The sequence below is a fragment of the Volvox carteri genome, assembly GCF_000143455.1.
Source record: "Volvox carteri f. nagariensis unplaced genomic scaffold VOLCAscaffold_25, whole genome shotgun sequence".
Classification (NCBI taxonomy): Eukaryota; Viridiplantae; Chlorophyta; class Chlorophyceae; order Chlamydomonadales; family Volvocaceae; genus Volvox; species Volvox carteri.
Genome location: NW_003307568.1, coordinates 103,231 through 119,335, shown reverse-complemented (window position 1 = coordinate 119,335; position 16,105 = coordinate 103,231). Strand labels below are relative to the sequence as shown.

Sequence of the window (16,105 nt, the reverse complement as noted above, 5' to 3'; positions counted from 1 at the left end):
GGAGGGCAAGGAAGCTGGCGGAGAGGCCCAGCCCCAAGGTTAGAAAATTGCTGCACAAGGCCCCGGGGGGAGAGGTCACGTAGAGGCCTCTTTGACCGCGTATCGTGTATTCACTGGGGAAGGGGGGGTTCAGGGCGTTAAGGGTTGCGGCGGTCGGTGGTTGGGGTAACTGTGGGTTTGTTGGGTTATGAAAGCGATACGCCACCAGGCCATCTTTGGTAAATCCCTTTCCGACACGGGAGATAGGGTCACAACTCCCAAGGTGATGATGCAAAGTGCAAAGAATCAGCTGCCGACCCCGCCTGCGGGAGGGAGGGGCTGAACAGGCGTCGCCCTGGGGGCTGGCCCTCCGCACGTTCGGCCAGGTCAACAGCTCCGGATCTTTGGGTAGGGTCGGGCCAGCTCAGCGGCAAGGGGCCCGGGCAGTACATCAGGGCCGTGATCGCGGTTTGGACTGATGACGAGCTGGGTGGCGCTTGCGAGCCCCCGTTGGGAAGGCGGCTGCAATGATGTCTCCATGACAGGGTTTGCCGTCTGCCTTTGATGCGGGAACCATGTGTATAAGGAAGGAAGGTTGAACTAACGCCGTCCAGAAACCCGCACGCAAGGGAGGTTTCAAAGTCCAATGCACGGTCCGTTGTGGCTCGATGGCCCTACCTTGGGGTAATGCCTCGGGGTCTGGGGCTCTCGCTGTAATACCTACTGCTACTACAAGGGGAACCCGAGACTTGCTTGCTTGCTTGCTTGTCTGCCAGCTTGCTTTTTAAAAATGAACACTTGCTTCGCGACGTGAGTTAGTCGGCAAAGTCCCATGTAGTGCTCATGTAGGTGGCATGAGGACACAAGCCGCATGCGAATGGGTAAGCCCCCGGTCTTGTCACGGTTCGATGCTAGCTGGGAGCGGGAAAGGGCGGTTATAGAGATCGATGTAATAGAACCCGGATAAACCGAGGCAAGAAAGAGCAGTATTAAAATCGAGCCATGGTTCGATATACGTTCTGTGCATTAGAGCTGATTGCACTTCTCAAGGGACTGACCCGAGGGACACCATCCCCGATACATGGATTTCTCCGCCTGCGCCGAAGAGTTTCATGGGATGCTAATTATTTGTATAAATGATATGCGCTTCAAGAAGCGTGCTTTACATTTTCAAATTGGTATGACCAGTCTGAGGGGTAAGGGCATTGTCCCAAAGCTTCCATAACTGAGCTCTAAATAAATAATGTAAAACGCAACATGAATAATTATAAAATTTGTACTCGGTTCAGGCCAAGTAAAGCTTTTTGACAATGGAAGGTCCGCACAGCGTTGGGCCCTTTTGCGTCGGAGATCTTGCAAGATGAGAACTTATTGTCTCACGCAACATTGTTGTGACAGGCTTGAAGTATTACTTTACGTCTTCAGACCTCACAACCTTTCCACCGCTTCAAAAATGGCCCTGCGCGCTACTCTTGCCAAGCCGGCTGTGCGCCCTCAGGTTGCACGGGCCTCCGTCAAGCCGGTGGCTGCCCTGAAGCCCGCTCACGCCAAGCTGGCCCTTGCCGGTGTTGCCTCTCTGGCGATGCTGGCGTCGACCAACTCGGTGCGTTAGAGTCCAGCATCTGACTATGTGTGTGAATCTCCTCTCTATCAGCCGCAGCCATGAATCAGCTCTACCAATTACTTGGCAGTAATGAGGGCAACTGACATTTCCTACTCAGCGCTTAATTTTGGTTTATGTGTTTATGTTTGATGGGGAAGGCGCTTCCGTCCAGTCCTGTTTACAAGCTTCAGAGATATGGCTGCGTACTGTTTGCACAATCAGATTTTGCATCTTTGTCTGGGAATATGCTGAAGTGCAGCGGAGGCTCTCCCAGGCTACCGATCTTTCGTCGTCCACTTGTATGCTTGCAGGCTGAGGCCTCGCAGGTCATCGCCACCGTTGCTAGCGCTGCTGAGGGCTACCCCTTCGTGCCCCCGGCCTGGGCTCCCTCGCTGTTCGTGCCCCTGACTGGCCTGGTTCTGCCAGCCATCGGAATGGCTACGCTGTTCGTGTGAGTGCTGGTGTAGCTGGGAGCATGGTGTCGGGACGCCACACATTTTGATTTTTGAAGTTGTATGTATGCGACTATTACTGTGTACAAAACTATTTCCTTTCCCCGTAATCTCTTTTCCCCCCTCATTGCCCCCATCTCTGCGTGCTCAGGTACATTGAGAAGGAGGCTCCCTCCTCGTAAATGCGCCGAAGCGTGTGCTTGCACGTGACGCTCACGCCTGTGGCTCTCGTTTTGCTGCTTCATCGAGGGAAGTGCTTAGCGATGATGTCTGGGCCTGAGTCTCTGTACAAATAGCAATTTGAGGCGGTATGGGGAGGCTGTTCCCGACCTGACGGTTCAATATCGGCACGTCTTCACGGTCATACGTGAATGTGCGCCTGTCGCTCTGGCGTTTGTGACCGACTGCTATGTCCTGGTTAAGGTTGCCGGGTGCTATGCCCTCGTTGTCTTTTTGCGGGTTCGGACAGCCAGCATTTTTTGGAGCCGTGGCGGTTCGGTAGGCCGTTTGAAGGAGAAGAGTGACACCTTTATACCTGCGGGCACGTTGGCCACTGTAACCTGCGATCCATGGATTGTGACCGTCATCCTCAGCTAAGCACTAAGAGGGCGTTGGGTACCATTGCAGATGGGAACATGCGCTTGCCGACGGGGATACGAAAATCTGTAATGGCACGCACTGAACAGAAGCGGCTATCCCTGAGATGCAATGGTTTTACTAGATCCTCCCAGTTTTGCTGAATCCTCACATATTAAAGCGAACTGAAGCAAGTCGAACTCAAAACTTACAGAGAGAAACCGAACGAAAACGAAGCAGGGGCAAACTTATTGACAGGAGCAGCGCTACAGCTCTTAGCCATGGCACGACTGTATTTTAGCGGTTCAGAGAGCTGTTCCTCTGACCCCTTTGCTCCTGCTATTCCGAAGACTGTCTTCGACAAGCTCTTGCCGGAATTGACAGCCAAGGATTGACGCAAAGCTCCTTCCTGACCGATGAATTTCCGCAAACTCAGCAACGCGTCCTTCTCCGGCTTCCGAGCCAACACCGCCGCATGTAAGCGTGGCGGAAGTACTCGGCGTCCTGCCTCCGCCTCCGCCAGCAACCTGTCGTCCTCTGCGAGGTCACAGCTGTACCGGCCGAGCATGCGCTGCACAATCATGTCGTACACCCTCGCGACCCGCGCCAGCGCCGTCTCGTTCCCAGCCAAGGCTGCCGCCACCGCAGCCGCTGTGCGTGCTTGTAGAACCGCCCCAGCTGCCGCGACATTACGCCGCCGGGCCTTGCCCTTATCCTTGCCGCAATCCGCGCCATCCTCACCTTCCACTACGGCCGCGGCTGCACGGCGGACAGCACCCCGCACAGCCGGAATGTCGGCATCCGACGCCAGCAGCAGATGGATGAGCGCAGTCATGGGGGGCGGAGGTGGCCGCCCCTCGAAAATTTTGAACACATGGTGCTGTGGCAACAGGTCGCACCGGCGAGCCAGGCGCAACCGCGCAGATGCGCGGGCTCGTATCTCCCCCTGGTCGGACTGACTACCAGGACCGGGTCCAGGGCCGGCACCCGCCGCTGCCGTGATGTCCTCTCGGAGAAGCTCCGTCGCCGCACGGACCACAAAGCCCAGTGGAACCTAGGCAGGTTGCGCGGAGGGCCACGTGGGCGAGCCGGAGTCCAATGGCAGCGGCTGGGTATGGCTCCCCTCCCAAAACCAAAACGCAGGTGCCAGCATCCCCACCCTCACCCCGTCGGCCCCGCAGCCGCCCCTCTTCAACGGACAAGCCTTGCCTGGCGGTAACTGGGTAACTATAGTGGTAGGCATTGGTGACGGGGTTGGCGGCTTAGCGTTTACCCGGGCTCAGCACGCTGGGGGGAGGGAGGCCCACCCCTTACCCGCCCCCGACCCGCCTCATTTTCTTGTCACCCGCTACCTCCTCGTCATGTGCGAAGCGCGCTTTGCTCCAGCACCCGCTCCACAGCCATATTAACTCTCCTCCCAAACCAGCAGCCTCCTTCAATCCCCAACCGACCTGTACGTGATTGTTCCGGTTGCGTGCCTCCACGAAGCCGTACCCCCGCAGAAGTTCCGCGTTGGAAAGCTCACCGTAGTTGTTGACCAGCTCCTCACCGCGAAGGATGTCCCGAGTGGCAATCATGTGAAGCACGTGCCTGCAGTACCGGCGCAACAAACAACGCCGCAAGCGGGAAGCGCAATCCAGTGGCTGCTGAGACCTGGGGGGTGCTTCCATCCCCAGCAGGGTGGCGCACGGTGCCCCGTTAGGACGGGTAAGGTTAGGCGGGTTAGGACAGACCCGCCGGATAAGAACGCGGACACGGCTCCCCGCCCGCTCTCCCGTGCGGTGCGGGTACGTTCCTGGCGGCGCTCTTGGTGCGTGAGGCGCCGACATCAGCCAACCTCATACACGCTTCACGCCACGCCCCAAATGCCGCCGCCTCATCGGCACATCCCACACAACTCCGTGGGCTCACGGGACAGCTGCCATGCGACGAGATCACCATGTCCGCCCTTCCGGCTTCAGCAGTCGTCCGGGGGTTATATAATATATATACATACATATATACCGGTTACCCAATGAGCAAGTTGCCAACTGATATAGGGCCCGGAGTTGGTTGGTTGGTTGGGTTATCCCCAACCTAGCAAGGACGCTTGGCGATTGGCTTGCATGGCCTCGCCCCGTGCAGCGAGCGGTCGTACTCACTCCCCTGGGGCCCGCGACGCCACCCGTCCACCCACTCCAGGAGGGCCCTACGGGGTGCAGCCACCCCGAATATCGCCTTTCCTCCCTTCTTCTTTACCTCTTGGCGCAGTGGTGCAGTCGGACGTTCACCCGACCTGTGATGTGGTTGAGCAGGTCCCAGACGGGGACCATCGCCTGGGGCGGCCGCCAGCGCGGGGACGGAGGGGGAGGGGGAGGAGGGTGCTGGGTGAGCAGGAGGGCGCCTAGAGGTGGGCTTCATACGCATGTGGGAAAGAAATGAGAGGAGGAAAGGAGAGAGATGGGGAGAGGGGGAGAGGGGGAGAGGGGGAGGAAAAGAGGGGGGAGAGAATGAAGGGGGCTTTCGTAGTTAGATTGGATAAGGTGCTCATGGTACGACATCATTTGCAGCAGCCGCAGTCACGAGCCCCCGGCCGTACAGGACTGGAATGCCCACCTGGTACTTGTCATCACCCAAGATAAAGCTGTACGACGCCACAGCGCACGTGGCCCAGCGGTATAAGTCATACCCCGCCTTCCCCTCCGGCAGCTCTAATTCCGGGTGCTCCTGGATGAAGGGCTCCACCACCTCACTCCACAGAACGGGGACCTGCACAGTACAGCGGAGGATTGCAGATCGCCCGGTCAACGGGGAGGGGGGAAAGCAGTGATGTGTCGTACCACGATCCGCAAAAGAGCAGTGATGCGACGCACATGACAACCCCATACAATACAAAGTGTTAACCGACCTGCGTGGGTGCGTCGGCGGGACACTGCACCTTGCCCATCATCTTGTCGTACGCTGCCGTACCACGCAGCTCCTTGAACTCCCTATGCTGTCCGTAGACGGGGTTTAAGGGCGGGGGACCAGAACTCGCTGAGTGCGTGAAGATGAGCTCTCGCCACGGCGCATAGAGTTTGGGAGGCGAGTGGCACGGTGTCCACGGTACGATCCACCTTTCCCGTACATTACCGTACCTTCCAGTACAGCGGCATGTGGGTCATGTCGTCCGGGATCAGGTTCAAGTACGGCGCCCATCGTGACTGCCTTCCCCGGGATTTCTCGTACATGACGGCAATGATAAGGCCTTGGACCTGTTGTAGCGAAAGGCCATGAGAGCATCATGAGCATAGGACAGCATAGCACACACACACACACACACACACACACAGTCATGTTGTGCCAGTGCTGTGTACCCGTGACCGCGTTGCCAAGCTACTGGTGGTGCAAACCTAAGGTTTCTGGGCTGCCTGAGGAATAAACACGCTGATGTTTTTCATCCCCACCCCAAACGACGAAAAGTCTCCCGCCAACGGTGTCAAAGGACCTAAGCACTTGAGCCATCGAAAAACACCCAGCGCGGTTTCCAATCCCCCTACTTTAACTGGCACAAAGCTTCGTACCTGTTGTCACTCGCAGTCCTCTCACCCCGCACCACATAACGCACACCTCGATGGATGCATGTCCCACACGCAATTGGTGTTCAGCCTGGAAAACTCACCTCCAAGATCTCGTCATCGGCCGGCTTGCACATACCCTCCTCTGCAACACAGGGAACACAACAACAACAACAACAACAACAACATCCACAACATCCACAACATCAAGAACAAGAGTGGGCGCATCTCCCGAATTGGCCTTTAGTGCCTTGTGCGGGCGCCCTCAACCACCACCGGGGCGGCGGGGGCCCGACCCAATCCCGCAACATATCGCAACGAAAGCGAACCCCACAATAAAGGAACATGGCTATGCCCCACACCACACGCGTGCTTGGGTTGCCAGCTGCCACCACTGGCTGCCATCACTGTCGTAAATCGGCCACACCATTCTCCACCGCCACTGCCGTAGATAACGACCCAACCCCCAAGCCGTACACAACTCCCCACTAAGCACATGTAGGTACAGCAGCCGGGTAGGGTTGGGCTAAGGAACCGTCCTGGGAGAGAAGCAGGGGGGGAGGAAAAAAGGGGGAGGGGAATAGCCCGGCGCGGACCAGCAGCGGCGCCGTCACCCGGCCTCCGACTGTGTACCCGCTAACGAGTGGTGGGGAGGGAAGAGCAGAGACATGGCGAGAGGCCGGTGACTCATGCCTTTTAGGGTTACGGATTTGTATCCTTTAAAGTTTTATTTGGACCCACCTTCCAGTATGTCCCTGATAGTGCAGTTGTCAGCCATCAGTACGGCGTCGTCCGGAACCTCCACAACCACCTCCCCTGCAGACCCGCCGCCAGAACCCCCGGGCACAGCACCGGAGGCGCCGCAATTTACCGCCGTGTGATCGACCCCACCGGCATTGCGGAGCCGGCGCCGTCACCGGGGCCGTACAGCCATCATCGCCAACGCGCGACGGGTGCATGCGTTACGAAGATACGTCGGGGATACGCGGGGTCGACAGCAAGTACGGGAAGGAACGGGAGCTCAGGCCTCACAGAGAGCCCGGGTCACGGCGCGGATGCGGACAGAGCAGCGTGGGGCAGAACAATGCCCGCCTGAGGCTACGATGATTGATGGCCTCTTTCGCCCATGGACGACAGGACCCGAATAAACCCAAGGAAGCGCCATAACCGAGTAGCAAGCTGCGCGACGCCGGAGGCCTCTCATCCCCTTTTCAACGGGGGGCCTTTCAGAAGCAGCTCAAGCCCACAACTCGAGCGGTAACGGCACATCAACGCCCCGATCAGCATACGCCGTGCTGGAAGGGGAGATTAGGTGACTAGCTGGCGGCATGGTGCATTGCAATTGCCAACCCGGGACCCCACGTACACAAGGAACCCGCGCCTCCTTCCCCACCCATTTTGATGTTGCGGCTGGCCACAAGTGCCCTTCCCGTATCTGGCAACGTAGCCAAGCGAGAGCTGGGGAACCGCACGCGCTCCTCGCTGCACCATGCCAGGAAATCGTCCTCGCCCGGGGTGGCACTTGTGCAGCCGACAGGGCTACGGAACGCATCGGCGGCGCCGGTGGTACGTTCTGGCGCGGCGGCATGTACGGATGAATTTCCGCAAGGAGAAACGCCGTCTTTCTGCTTGGCCAGGGATTTGGGCATTACAGCACGTCCAATATTTGTATCGTGCCTCGAAACCGGTTCCGGCTATATGATAGCACCTAAAAATACTTCAAACTTTAGTGTAATCGTCAGCTTCAACAAGACATTTCTTAGTCTACAGAAGTGCTTCGACCACTTGAGTTAGTCAGTCAAGTGAAAAACGGTTGAAGCTAACGAGTCCGTACGGGAGGCAGGAGAGCGAAGATCGGTGCTGCAACTGGCTTACAATGTAAAACTGAATGCATGATATTTCACCAAGCATGTTGGAAATGCAGTGAGAGCTCGGCCAGCGCCGTCAGCTTTTAGTCCTGGCCTCGCGAACAATTCTATTCACTGGCCTAACTGCGAATCTAGAGTAGAATTTGCATAATGCGTGCTGGGCAGCTGACGCAGCCCTTTGGGAACTGCCGAAGCTGCGCAGGGACACTTGTTCAAGCAGCGTTCAGCCGGAGGCATCTCGTACCCATTGCAAACTGGAATCCATTGGGAAACAAAGGTGGCAAGGATAAGGAGGATGCTGCGCGCAGAGCTCTAGAGGTGCGGCTCTAACTCGTGCTCTCGCGATTAATCAAATTGTGGCCAATTGCGCTGAAATTTGATTCGACGTTTTTGCAGCAATCGTTTGGGCAAAAGAAGAAAGGTCCAGATGCAAGCAAGAAGGCAGCGAAGCCTGTCGAGCCGCCCAAGCCTGCCAGCCAGCAGCCGAAGAATCCGCTGCAGAACATGTTTGGCGGTGCGGGCGGATCAGGCGGAGCTCCAGGAGGAGGTGGTGGTGGAGGTGGTGGCGGTGGAGGAGGCTTTTTTTCGGGCGGCGGTGCGGACCAGCCGGGTGGCGAGCAGCCTATCCAGGAAGAATTCCTGGAGCTGATGCGAGGGACGTGGGTACTGATCACAAATCTTGGCTTATTTCTCGCATTTTCGAGCTTTCTGCATAGGTACGGCCTTTTTCATCGCGCTTATGTCGCAACCTCCGCCCATCGAAGTCGGCAAATTCTTTTGCGCTGCGTGCGCTCGCAGGTCGTTGAATTGGTTTGTGCAAACAGAGCTCCTAGTAGCCGTTGGCGCCCCACAGCAGGCTGGCGAGCGTGTGGTGGGCAAGTTTTTCGAACTAATCGAATGGTTTGAACGTCACGTCCTTGGCTGGACGCTGCCCGGCGATGAGGAGGCAGAGGAGAGCACATCTAAGGTTTACGAAGTGCTGCAGAATTACACACCGTTGGAGGCAGCTTACTCGTTTGCACAGCTCAAGTAAGCTCAAGTGGGGATTGGACCCGTTGGTCACTAGAGAGCTACTGTGTCCTTGGGGCGGCCGAAACTTGCAGAACCCGCGCTCCAGAGCCTCAACACACAATGGGCGGGACACTTAGCCCTTTCTAAGGGTTTTGCTGGCTGTAGCATGGCTCGCAGTAAGGGACTTCACAGGAGGCTCTGGGATGTCTCACCCATCCATAGTTTCGTGCCACTAACACGGCTTAAGTCGGCCGGATCATTTGTTTGTGTGCCAAGTTGGCCTCTTCCTTTGCCAAATCTTACGTGCTGTTCCATCTCGGTACAGGTACAAGCTGTCAGAGAGCGAGAAGGACCTCTTCCACAAGGCCTACGCGCTTCGCTACTTCGAGCGCTCCGGCGGGCGGCCAGGGGATGTGGACCCACAGGCGCTGCAGGCGGTCAAGGATCGGCTGGACCCCATGGAGGCGGACCGCCGGGCATACCGTAAGGCCAAGCTGGACGGCAAACTAGACGAGTATTGGGCGGCGGCCGGGCGTGAGGAGACATATACGAGCATCGTGGGACAGCCGCGAACAGCATAGAGGACAGCCACGTCTTGGGGGGAATGATGTGCGTTAGGAGGTTCTTGGGCTGCGTCCGCTATTTGCGCAATTTTTACGCCATACGTTTGCGACGAATGTATTGGATCGCTCTGCTGCATGAAGGGTTGCACAGAAGGTTCTGTCGAAACGTGCGGTGGTTGGATGCGGTGGTTGGGAGCTGCATTGGCGCTGGTTAGAAAGTATTTGAATGTTGAATGTTCGCCGCAAAAGAGCGGAATTTGCAATATTGATGCGCACGCTCCACTGAATATGTAGAATTCACGAATCCTCCATGCACGCGAAACTCCCCCACTCCGCAAAGTCCTCAGTTTTCGCATCGCTTAACCATATCGCCGTCATCCTAGTGTTAAAAGCCTTTTCGGACAGCTGCTAGTAAACGGCAAGCGCAACTAAAAGCACCCTCTTACCCACGACGCGATGCTCGTCCAAGCGCAAGCGCACTAGTGTACAGCTACACACAGTCTGATCATCCAGTACCCTGAACCAAAGTCCTGGCAGTCGCACACCTCACACCCGGCGCACAAGGGATTCTCGCAAGAGCGCCTCTTTTCAGGAGCCCAGACGTGGGCGTCGCTCATCTGTCACTTCAGCTCAAAACCCGATAAGTACAAGACGGCGCAGAGTTCTGACCCGCTTGCGTCTGCTTACGCTAACGACGGTTGCGAGGTTGCCAGCTGTTGCTGGGTCGGTGCCCCTTCGAACTTCGGGCTCGTGGCTCCCCCTCCTGGAGCCGAGGCCGCCTCCGCCGGCAACGTGAACCGCACCGTATGCGCTGCGCTATGCAAGGTTTCCAGCACCTTGTTCCGCTCCCGCAGCCGTGTGTTCTCATCTTCCAACGCGGAAAGCTGCGGGTAAAGGCGAATGCAGAAGAACGTCCTTTATGAAGAAGTCCACTGAGTGCCTTCGCGTGCCTTCAGTATTAAAAGAAGGAATTCACACAGCACAAGGAAACAACAGGCGCCACAAAGGAAAAACGCAAGGCCCGGACAGCGTGGCCTGCAACATGAGGACGTGTTATGGGCCCGCACACCTTGGCCCGGAGCTCCACCACTTGTAGCCGCAGGTCGTCCGCGGCCTCCGAAGGACTCGTCTCGAAGAGCGATTTAGTGGATTGCGTACGGGACAGCAGAAGCGGCACCCGGCCCTTCTCGCACTCCTGTACTGCCCCAATCAGCTTCTGCGGGTCAACATCGGTTGCGGGTAGCATGACATTGAGATGCTGCTACTTGGCATTGTCCTTGGGCGTTATAGATCAGCGGTGCCGCATGCCCCATGCACCTGGTGAGCCTCAGCTGGAGTTAAGGCCCATTCACTCCGCTGGTACCAGGAGCAAGAAGCCCAGAGAGGGGCATTACAAACGGCCAGGCAGAATGCAGTGGCGTTGCCAAGACGAGTATCCCGCCTCATCGCGTCCTCTGGCACGTGCCTCACCTGGAGCGCCGCCTGATGCGCGGACGCGTGGTCCATCAGCTCTTGCAGCTTGGGCAGGACCACCGAGACTGACGTGGTCATGGAGGTGGGCGCCGTGGGTGGCTTACCCGAAAGATTCCCCCCGTCGCTGCGCTGCTTGCTGGGATCTTTATTCGAGTCGCTCAAGTTGGCCATGGAGGAGGCTTTTGACAGGGGCCGCGACTGCGGGAGGATAGGCAGCAAAAGGAGAGGGCGACGAAGGGTTTCACCAGGCACTGGATGCGGAGTGAAAACTAACGAGGTCAGGGAAGCCACTGCAGAGCAGAGCAACAAATCTTGGTGAAGCATGTAAGCCTTTTTCCCGCTTGCATCGCTGTGTATTGTAAATCCAATTAATTTCATCAACTAACGCACCAAGCGAGCACAAACCAGGCTAGCTGCGGCCGCAAGCGAGCGTGCGACATGCGGTACTCCAGAAAGGGCACCAACTTGCCCTCCCGAACACTCCCCTGCCTGCGTGCTTTGCGGCTAACCCGGTGGGTCGCAGGCACCCGAAACCTACGTCCGAGGTCGTCCCTTGCTCCGCCACGATCTTGAACCTGCCGCGCTGCTTTGGTTCCACGCTTGTCACCGACTCCTCCACCTCTGTCTTCGCCGGTAGCAGTGTCCCCGGGAACTCGTCACGCGACTCTGACGCCGCATCAAGCCCCGGTGTCGAACCCCGTAACAATTGCAGGTCCGGCACTGTGCCGCCCGATATGAGCACCCCGCTGCCAGTCGACATAGACGCCAAGGTGTTGCTGCCGATGCTGTTCGGCGCATGGGCCAGCTGAACCGACGGATGAGCTGCGGCAAGCGGAACAGACGCCGGCATCGTAGGTACCTGTGCCAGCGCTTGCGCTGCTGCCGACGCTGCTGATGATGCTGGCACATCCGCGTGCACGCTGACCTCAAAGCGGCCCTAGCGAAAAGGAGGCAACCACCGTTAAAGGCATGTAATCTTTGGGTATAAGCTTCACGAATCGCTGCCCGGGAGTGGCAAGTTCGCCTTGATTCTGAATACCGGCAACGCAGGCCCCAGAGGCGTGTACACCGAGGCCATGCACCTTCCGCCTCGAGCACGTACTTCAGTTTCTAAGTTTCTGCGGAAACAGCTAGAGACCACACAACCTGTCCGGTGTTCGTTTTTCGCAGGCAGCATAGCCGTTGGCTGCGTCACCTCCCGCTGGCCTAACCCCCCGCAACCAGGTCAACGCATGGTGCAGCATGCGATGCGGCGACCAACAAGGGGCCACTTCCGAACCCCGATTCCTTGTCCCAACGACTGAACTTACCTTCTTCTGCTTCAACACGCCACCCGTGGGTGTCGCCGCTTGCCCTGCGCGAGCGTCCGCGAGGTTGCCTCCCAGGCTGCCTTCTCGGCTCAGTCCCGTGGCCGGGCTGACGCCACCGCCTGGCGAAGGGGGCGGCAGTTCCCCCTGGGTGTTGCAGCGCTCTGCGCTGGGCCCTGCGCTGACCCCTGCCTGGTCCTGTGGCGGGGCGCCTGTCGCAATGAGCAAACCAACGGCGTGTTACGCGACATCACGGACAAAACGGAACACCAGCCCCCACCCAACACAGCACAGCGACATAAAAACGGTGGCGCGCTGACGCAACTCAACTAACCAGATCCTCCCATGACAACTCCCGCCAGCCCTACACGAAGTTTAGTACTGTAATAGAAATGGTGCGCGCCATATGATGAAATGCGCTACCCTCCCAAGAAACTCAGGATTGCAGTGCCCATGTTGAAACAGGTGTGTGTGTGCTCATACCGTTGTGTTCCCAAAGTTCGCCCCTGTACCGATGCAAGCTCCCATTCGCGTCTTAAATTGCCTGAATCTAGTGTGTCCGAACTGCTATTCGCACCCGACAACACGCACCATCCGAGGCCGCCGATGTGAGCAACGGCACGATGGCGTTGGTCCTAAGCGTGGCATCTTGACCGTTCATCGTTGCTGCGCAGGCGGGAGGACGCGTGGGAAATCCAAGGCTTACCACAATGCTCCGTAGCGTTGCGGTCCTATATGGCGCAAGCGCGGCGTCAGAAGACCGAACGAGCCCCACAACGCTGCCCACCGAAGTTTTCAAGATCCTGCACCGCTACACCTGATGCGACACGCTGACAAACTCAGTCAGGATGTAATAAATTTCGAGACGGGCCCCCGTATATTATCAACTCCGTCCCGCAATTGTGTGTTTTTTGGTTAAGAGGCAGATGTTACTTGTCACCCCGCTGGCCTGGTCTCCTTTGCCATATGTAGACCCGTTTCCCCGCCAAGCCGTACATCCCATCAAGCCTCATCCACATCCACATCACCATAGAACTACTCTCACAACCAAGCGAAATTGCGCCAATCGAAAGAAACCGCGACACAACGCCTCACCAAAGACAGACGCCGTAGACGTAGACGTGTACGGCCCAGCCACAGCCCCCGTAGGTTGGGGCGCCGTCCGTTCCGCCTCGACAGGAGTCGCCACGGCCGCCGAGGTGCCCGTCATAGTTTCCTCCCGCTCGTCGCTTTCCGTAATAGTTGGTAACATGTTAGCGCCGTGCGTGGTCTCGTCGTCAGGTTCCAGTGCGGCTTGCGCCTTCAGCGCCGCCAGATCGAAATTCCAGGAGCTGACGCCCTTCCGATACTCCTCCTGCCAAACGTGCATATGCGCAGAGGCTAACCAGCGTCAACAGCTGGCCCTGCTAGCCCAGCCTCCAATGCAATAAAACATGTGACCCAAAGGGTTACCCTTTTTGTTCCCCCCCGAAGGGGAAGACGACGGGGAAGAAGACGGGGAAGAAGAAGAAGAAGAAGAAGAAGGGGAACACCCCTTTCTTCGAAGGGGAACACCCCTTTAGTTCATCTTCTTCATCCCCTAAAGGGGAACCGAAGGGGGAACTCATCTTCTTCCTAAACAGAAATGAGAACAAGCTAACCATGAGCGTGGAGAAACAAAGTTGACTAATTTTTTGTTTAATTAATATAAATAACTAATATATAAATAACTAATAATTAATATAAATAACTAATATATAATATATAAGTAAACAATTGAATACAGCCGAACTCAAGAATCGTTAGGTGCGCAGCGTCCCCTGTCCTCCACCACCCGAGCCAATACCCCTTCACCCTGTCTTCCCACGGATTAACCGCGCACCTGCGATTTCTCCAAATTGCGGTCATTGTCCTGTTTGTTGGTAGCAGCCATGCCCGTCCGGATTCGGTTCACACGGTCCGACAAGGGTGGGAGCTCTCCCACGAGGTTGTCTTTCAAATACTTGGCGTCCTTGGCGATCTGGGACCGGTACAGAAAAAAAGGAGTAAGCTTAGGCACAGTGCGCCACAGCTGCGAATGGATGGCATACGTGCAGCCTCCCGCCGCGCGACAGTCCTCTCCATCCCAGCGTTGCCCCGAGTCGCACCTTGAAAAACCTGTGCTCAAGCAGCTGCGCTGCCGTGGGGCGCTTGTCCTTCTCCTTTTGCAAACAACGCGTCACGAGGTCCTTCAGCGCCTGCAAAAGTGGCATTGTTGGCATGGGGGCCACGGCAGTGGTATAAACACGAGAGGTGCGCAAAACTTACCGGGTGCTAAACATGTACTGGGCCAGAGAGGCCCCCTACGGCAGTCTCAGCGTCAGGGCAACTTCACTAGGGGGACACGATACTGGCATTCAGTCCTGGCCAGGAATTGGCCAGGACACGTCAAGTTCATTTATTGGTGCATCTGCCTGTAGCCTCCAATGCCGCAGGAGGTAACATGAAGGCTGACAGCCAGTAATGCGGATTCACCCGCACACGACTTAATGGGACGCCAACACCATGAGGCATGTGTCGGCACTTGCGCTCTACGCGATTGCTGCATATCATCATAACTCAGGCAGCTTAGGCTCCAGCAGCCACAACGGACCGCCCGCCAACGCAGAGACAGACCTTTGAGAAGTGCTTCTGTCCCTTATCCTCCAACGTGGGCGCGGGGTTTTGCAACGTCATCAGCAACACCTTCATCGGCGGGAACTTTGCGAAGGGCGCGTGCCCGTGGCACATCTCCAACAGCGTGATGCCGAACGACCAAATGTCGGCCGAGAAGTCATACCTGCGGCAGCACCCGCGGCCGCGTCCCCATGCTCAACGTTGCGGACTCGCCCACACGCTTCTCACACGGCACCAACCATAATTGGACGAGCTTTTTACCAAGAACTCACCCGGACGTCTGCTCCATCACCTCCGGCGCCATCCAGCAAGGTGTCCCCACAAATGTCATGCGCGCCTGTTTGTCATGGCCCCACGAGCCACCACGTTCCAGACTGGCTGCGACGCCGAAGTCCCCCAGCTTAACGTTCCCATCGCCGTCGACCAGAATGTTTCCCGCCTGTGCACATAGGCAATATATGCGACGTTGATGCTGGGCTGTGTGCGCTCCTTCCGTGCGACAGGATGCTCACCTTCACGTCGCGGTGGATGCTGCCGTTTTTGTGTACGTAGTCAAGACCTTTCAAGACCTCGCGGCCAATGGTAGCAATAATAGTTTCGTTGAGGCCCTGGAAGGACAAGGAAAAAAGATTGCAGGGCCAACCACTTCCCCTGGAGTTCCCTCCGCTTTGCCCAACTCCCAAAACACACACGCACACACGGGCATGAATGGTCTATTATCCCCCGCACCTCCGGATGGCCGTACTTCATAATGTGCAGCACCGAGCCCCCTGCGACGAACGGCATTACCATCCACAGCTCCTGCTCGTGGACGAACGAGCAGTAAAGAGGTAGTATATTGGGGTGGTTGTACTTCCGCATTGTTTGAGCCTCGTGGATAATCTCCTCCTGCGCACGTCAGGTTATTGCGGATAATATAAGCACGGAACTCAGGGGACCATTATGTGCACCGTCGCAGCTGTGCGCACCAGGTCGCAGTTCATGCTTTCCAGGTTCATTAACTTCACCGCCACTTCGGCTCCGTTGTCCAGGCATATTGCCCGGTGAACCTGAGGAACGAGTAGATATAAATTATGTAAAATAACACAGGACGCAACTCGCAG

General features: G+C 57.1%; 3 protein-coding genes across 3 annotated transcripts; 1 reads left to right on the top strand and 2 right to left on the bottom strand.

Annotated features, from left to right (window-relative positions):
- Positions 1-1,374: 1,374 nt before the first annotated feature.
- Positions 1,375-2,716, top strand: psaI (photosystem I reaction center subunit VIII, chloroplast precursor). The gene is made up of 3 exons (XM_002951706.1): positions 1,375-1,582; positions 1,894-2,033; positions 2,186-2,716. Exons 1-3 carry the CDS (start codon positions 1,433-1,435, stop codon positions 2,214-2,216), a joined length of 321 nt encoding a protein of 106 aa, XP_002951752.1. The 5' UTR covers positions 1,375-1,432; the 3' UTR covers positions 2,217-2,716.
- A 90-nt stretch (positions 2,717-2,806) lies between these two features.
- On the bottom strand, positions 2,807-7,902 carry mot1 (uncharacterized protein). The gene is made up of 11 exons (XM_002951609.1): positions 7,540-7,902; positions 6,888-6,962; positions 6,509-6,685; positions 6,251-6,291; positions 5,727-5,843; positions 5,498-5,584; positions 5,206-5,358; positions 4,849-4,925; positions 4,062-4,200; positions 3,352-3,664; positions 2,807-3,161 (listed from the first exon to the last, which is right to left on the bottom strand). The coding sequence occupies exons 1-11, from the start codon at positions 7,793-7,795 to the stop codon at positions 3,043-3,045; spliced, it is 1,554 nt and encodes a 517-aa protein (XP_002951655.1). The 5' UTR covers positions 7,796-7,902; the 3' UTR covers positions 2,807-3,042.
- Positions 7,903-8,047: 145 nt separating this feature from the next.
- Positions 8,048-15,863, bottom strand: VOLCADRAFT_105178 (uncharacterized protein; the record flags this gene model as incomplete). The annotated part of the gene is made up of 17 exons (XM_002951608.1): positions 8,048-8,332; positions 8,411-8,730; positions 8,813-9,043; positions 9,351-10,472; positions 10,658-10,804; positions 10,906-10,944; positions 11,059-11,259; positions 11,600-11,998; positions 12,372-12,490; positions 12,960-13,034; positions 13,464-13,722; positions 14,230-14,367; positions 14,495-14,584; positions 15,003-15,165; positions 15,275-15,441; positions 15,515-15,610; positions 15,732-15,863. 14 exons carry the CDS (start codon positions 15,861-15,863, stop codon positions 10,272-10,274), a joined length of 2,226 nt encoding a protein of 741 aa, XP_002951654.1. The 3' UTR covers positions 8,048-8,332; positions 8,411-8,730; positions 8,813-9,043; positions 9,351-10,271.
- Positions 15,864-16,105: the final 242 nt, after the last annotated feature.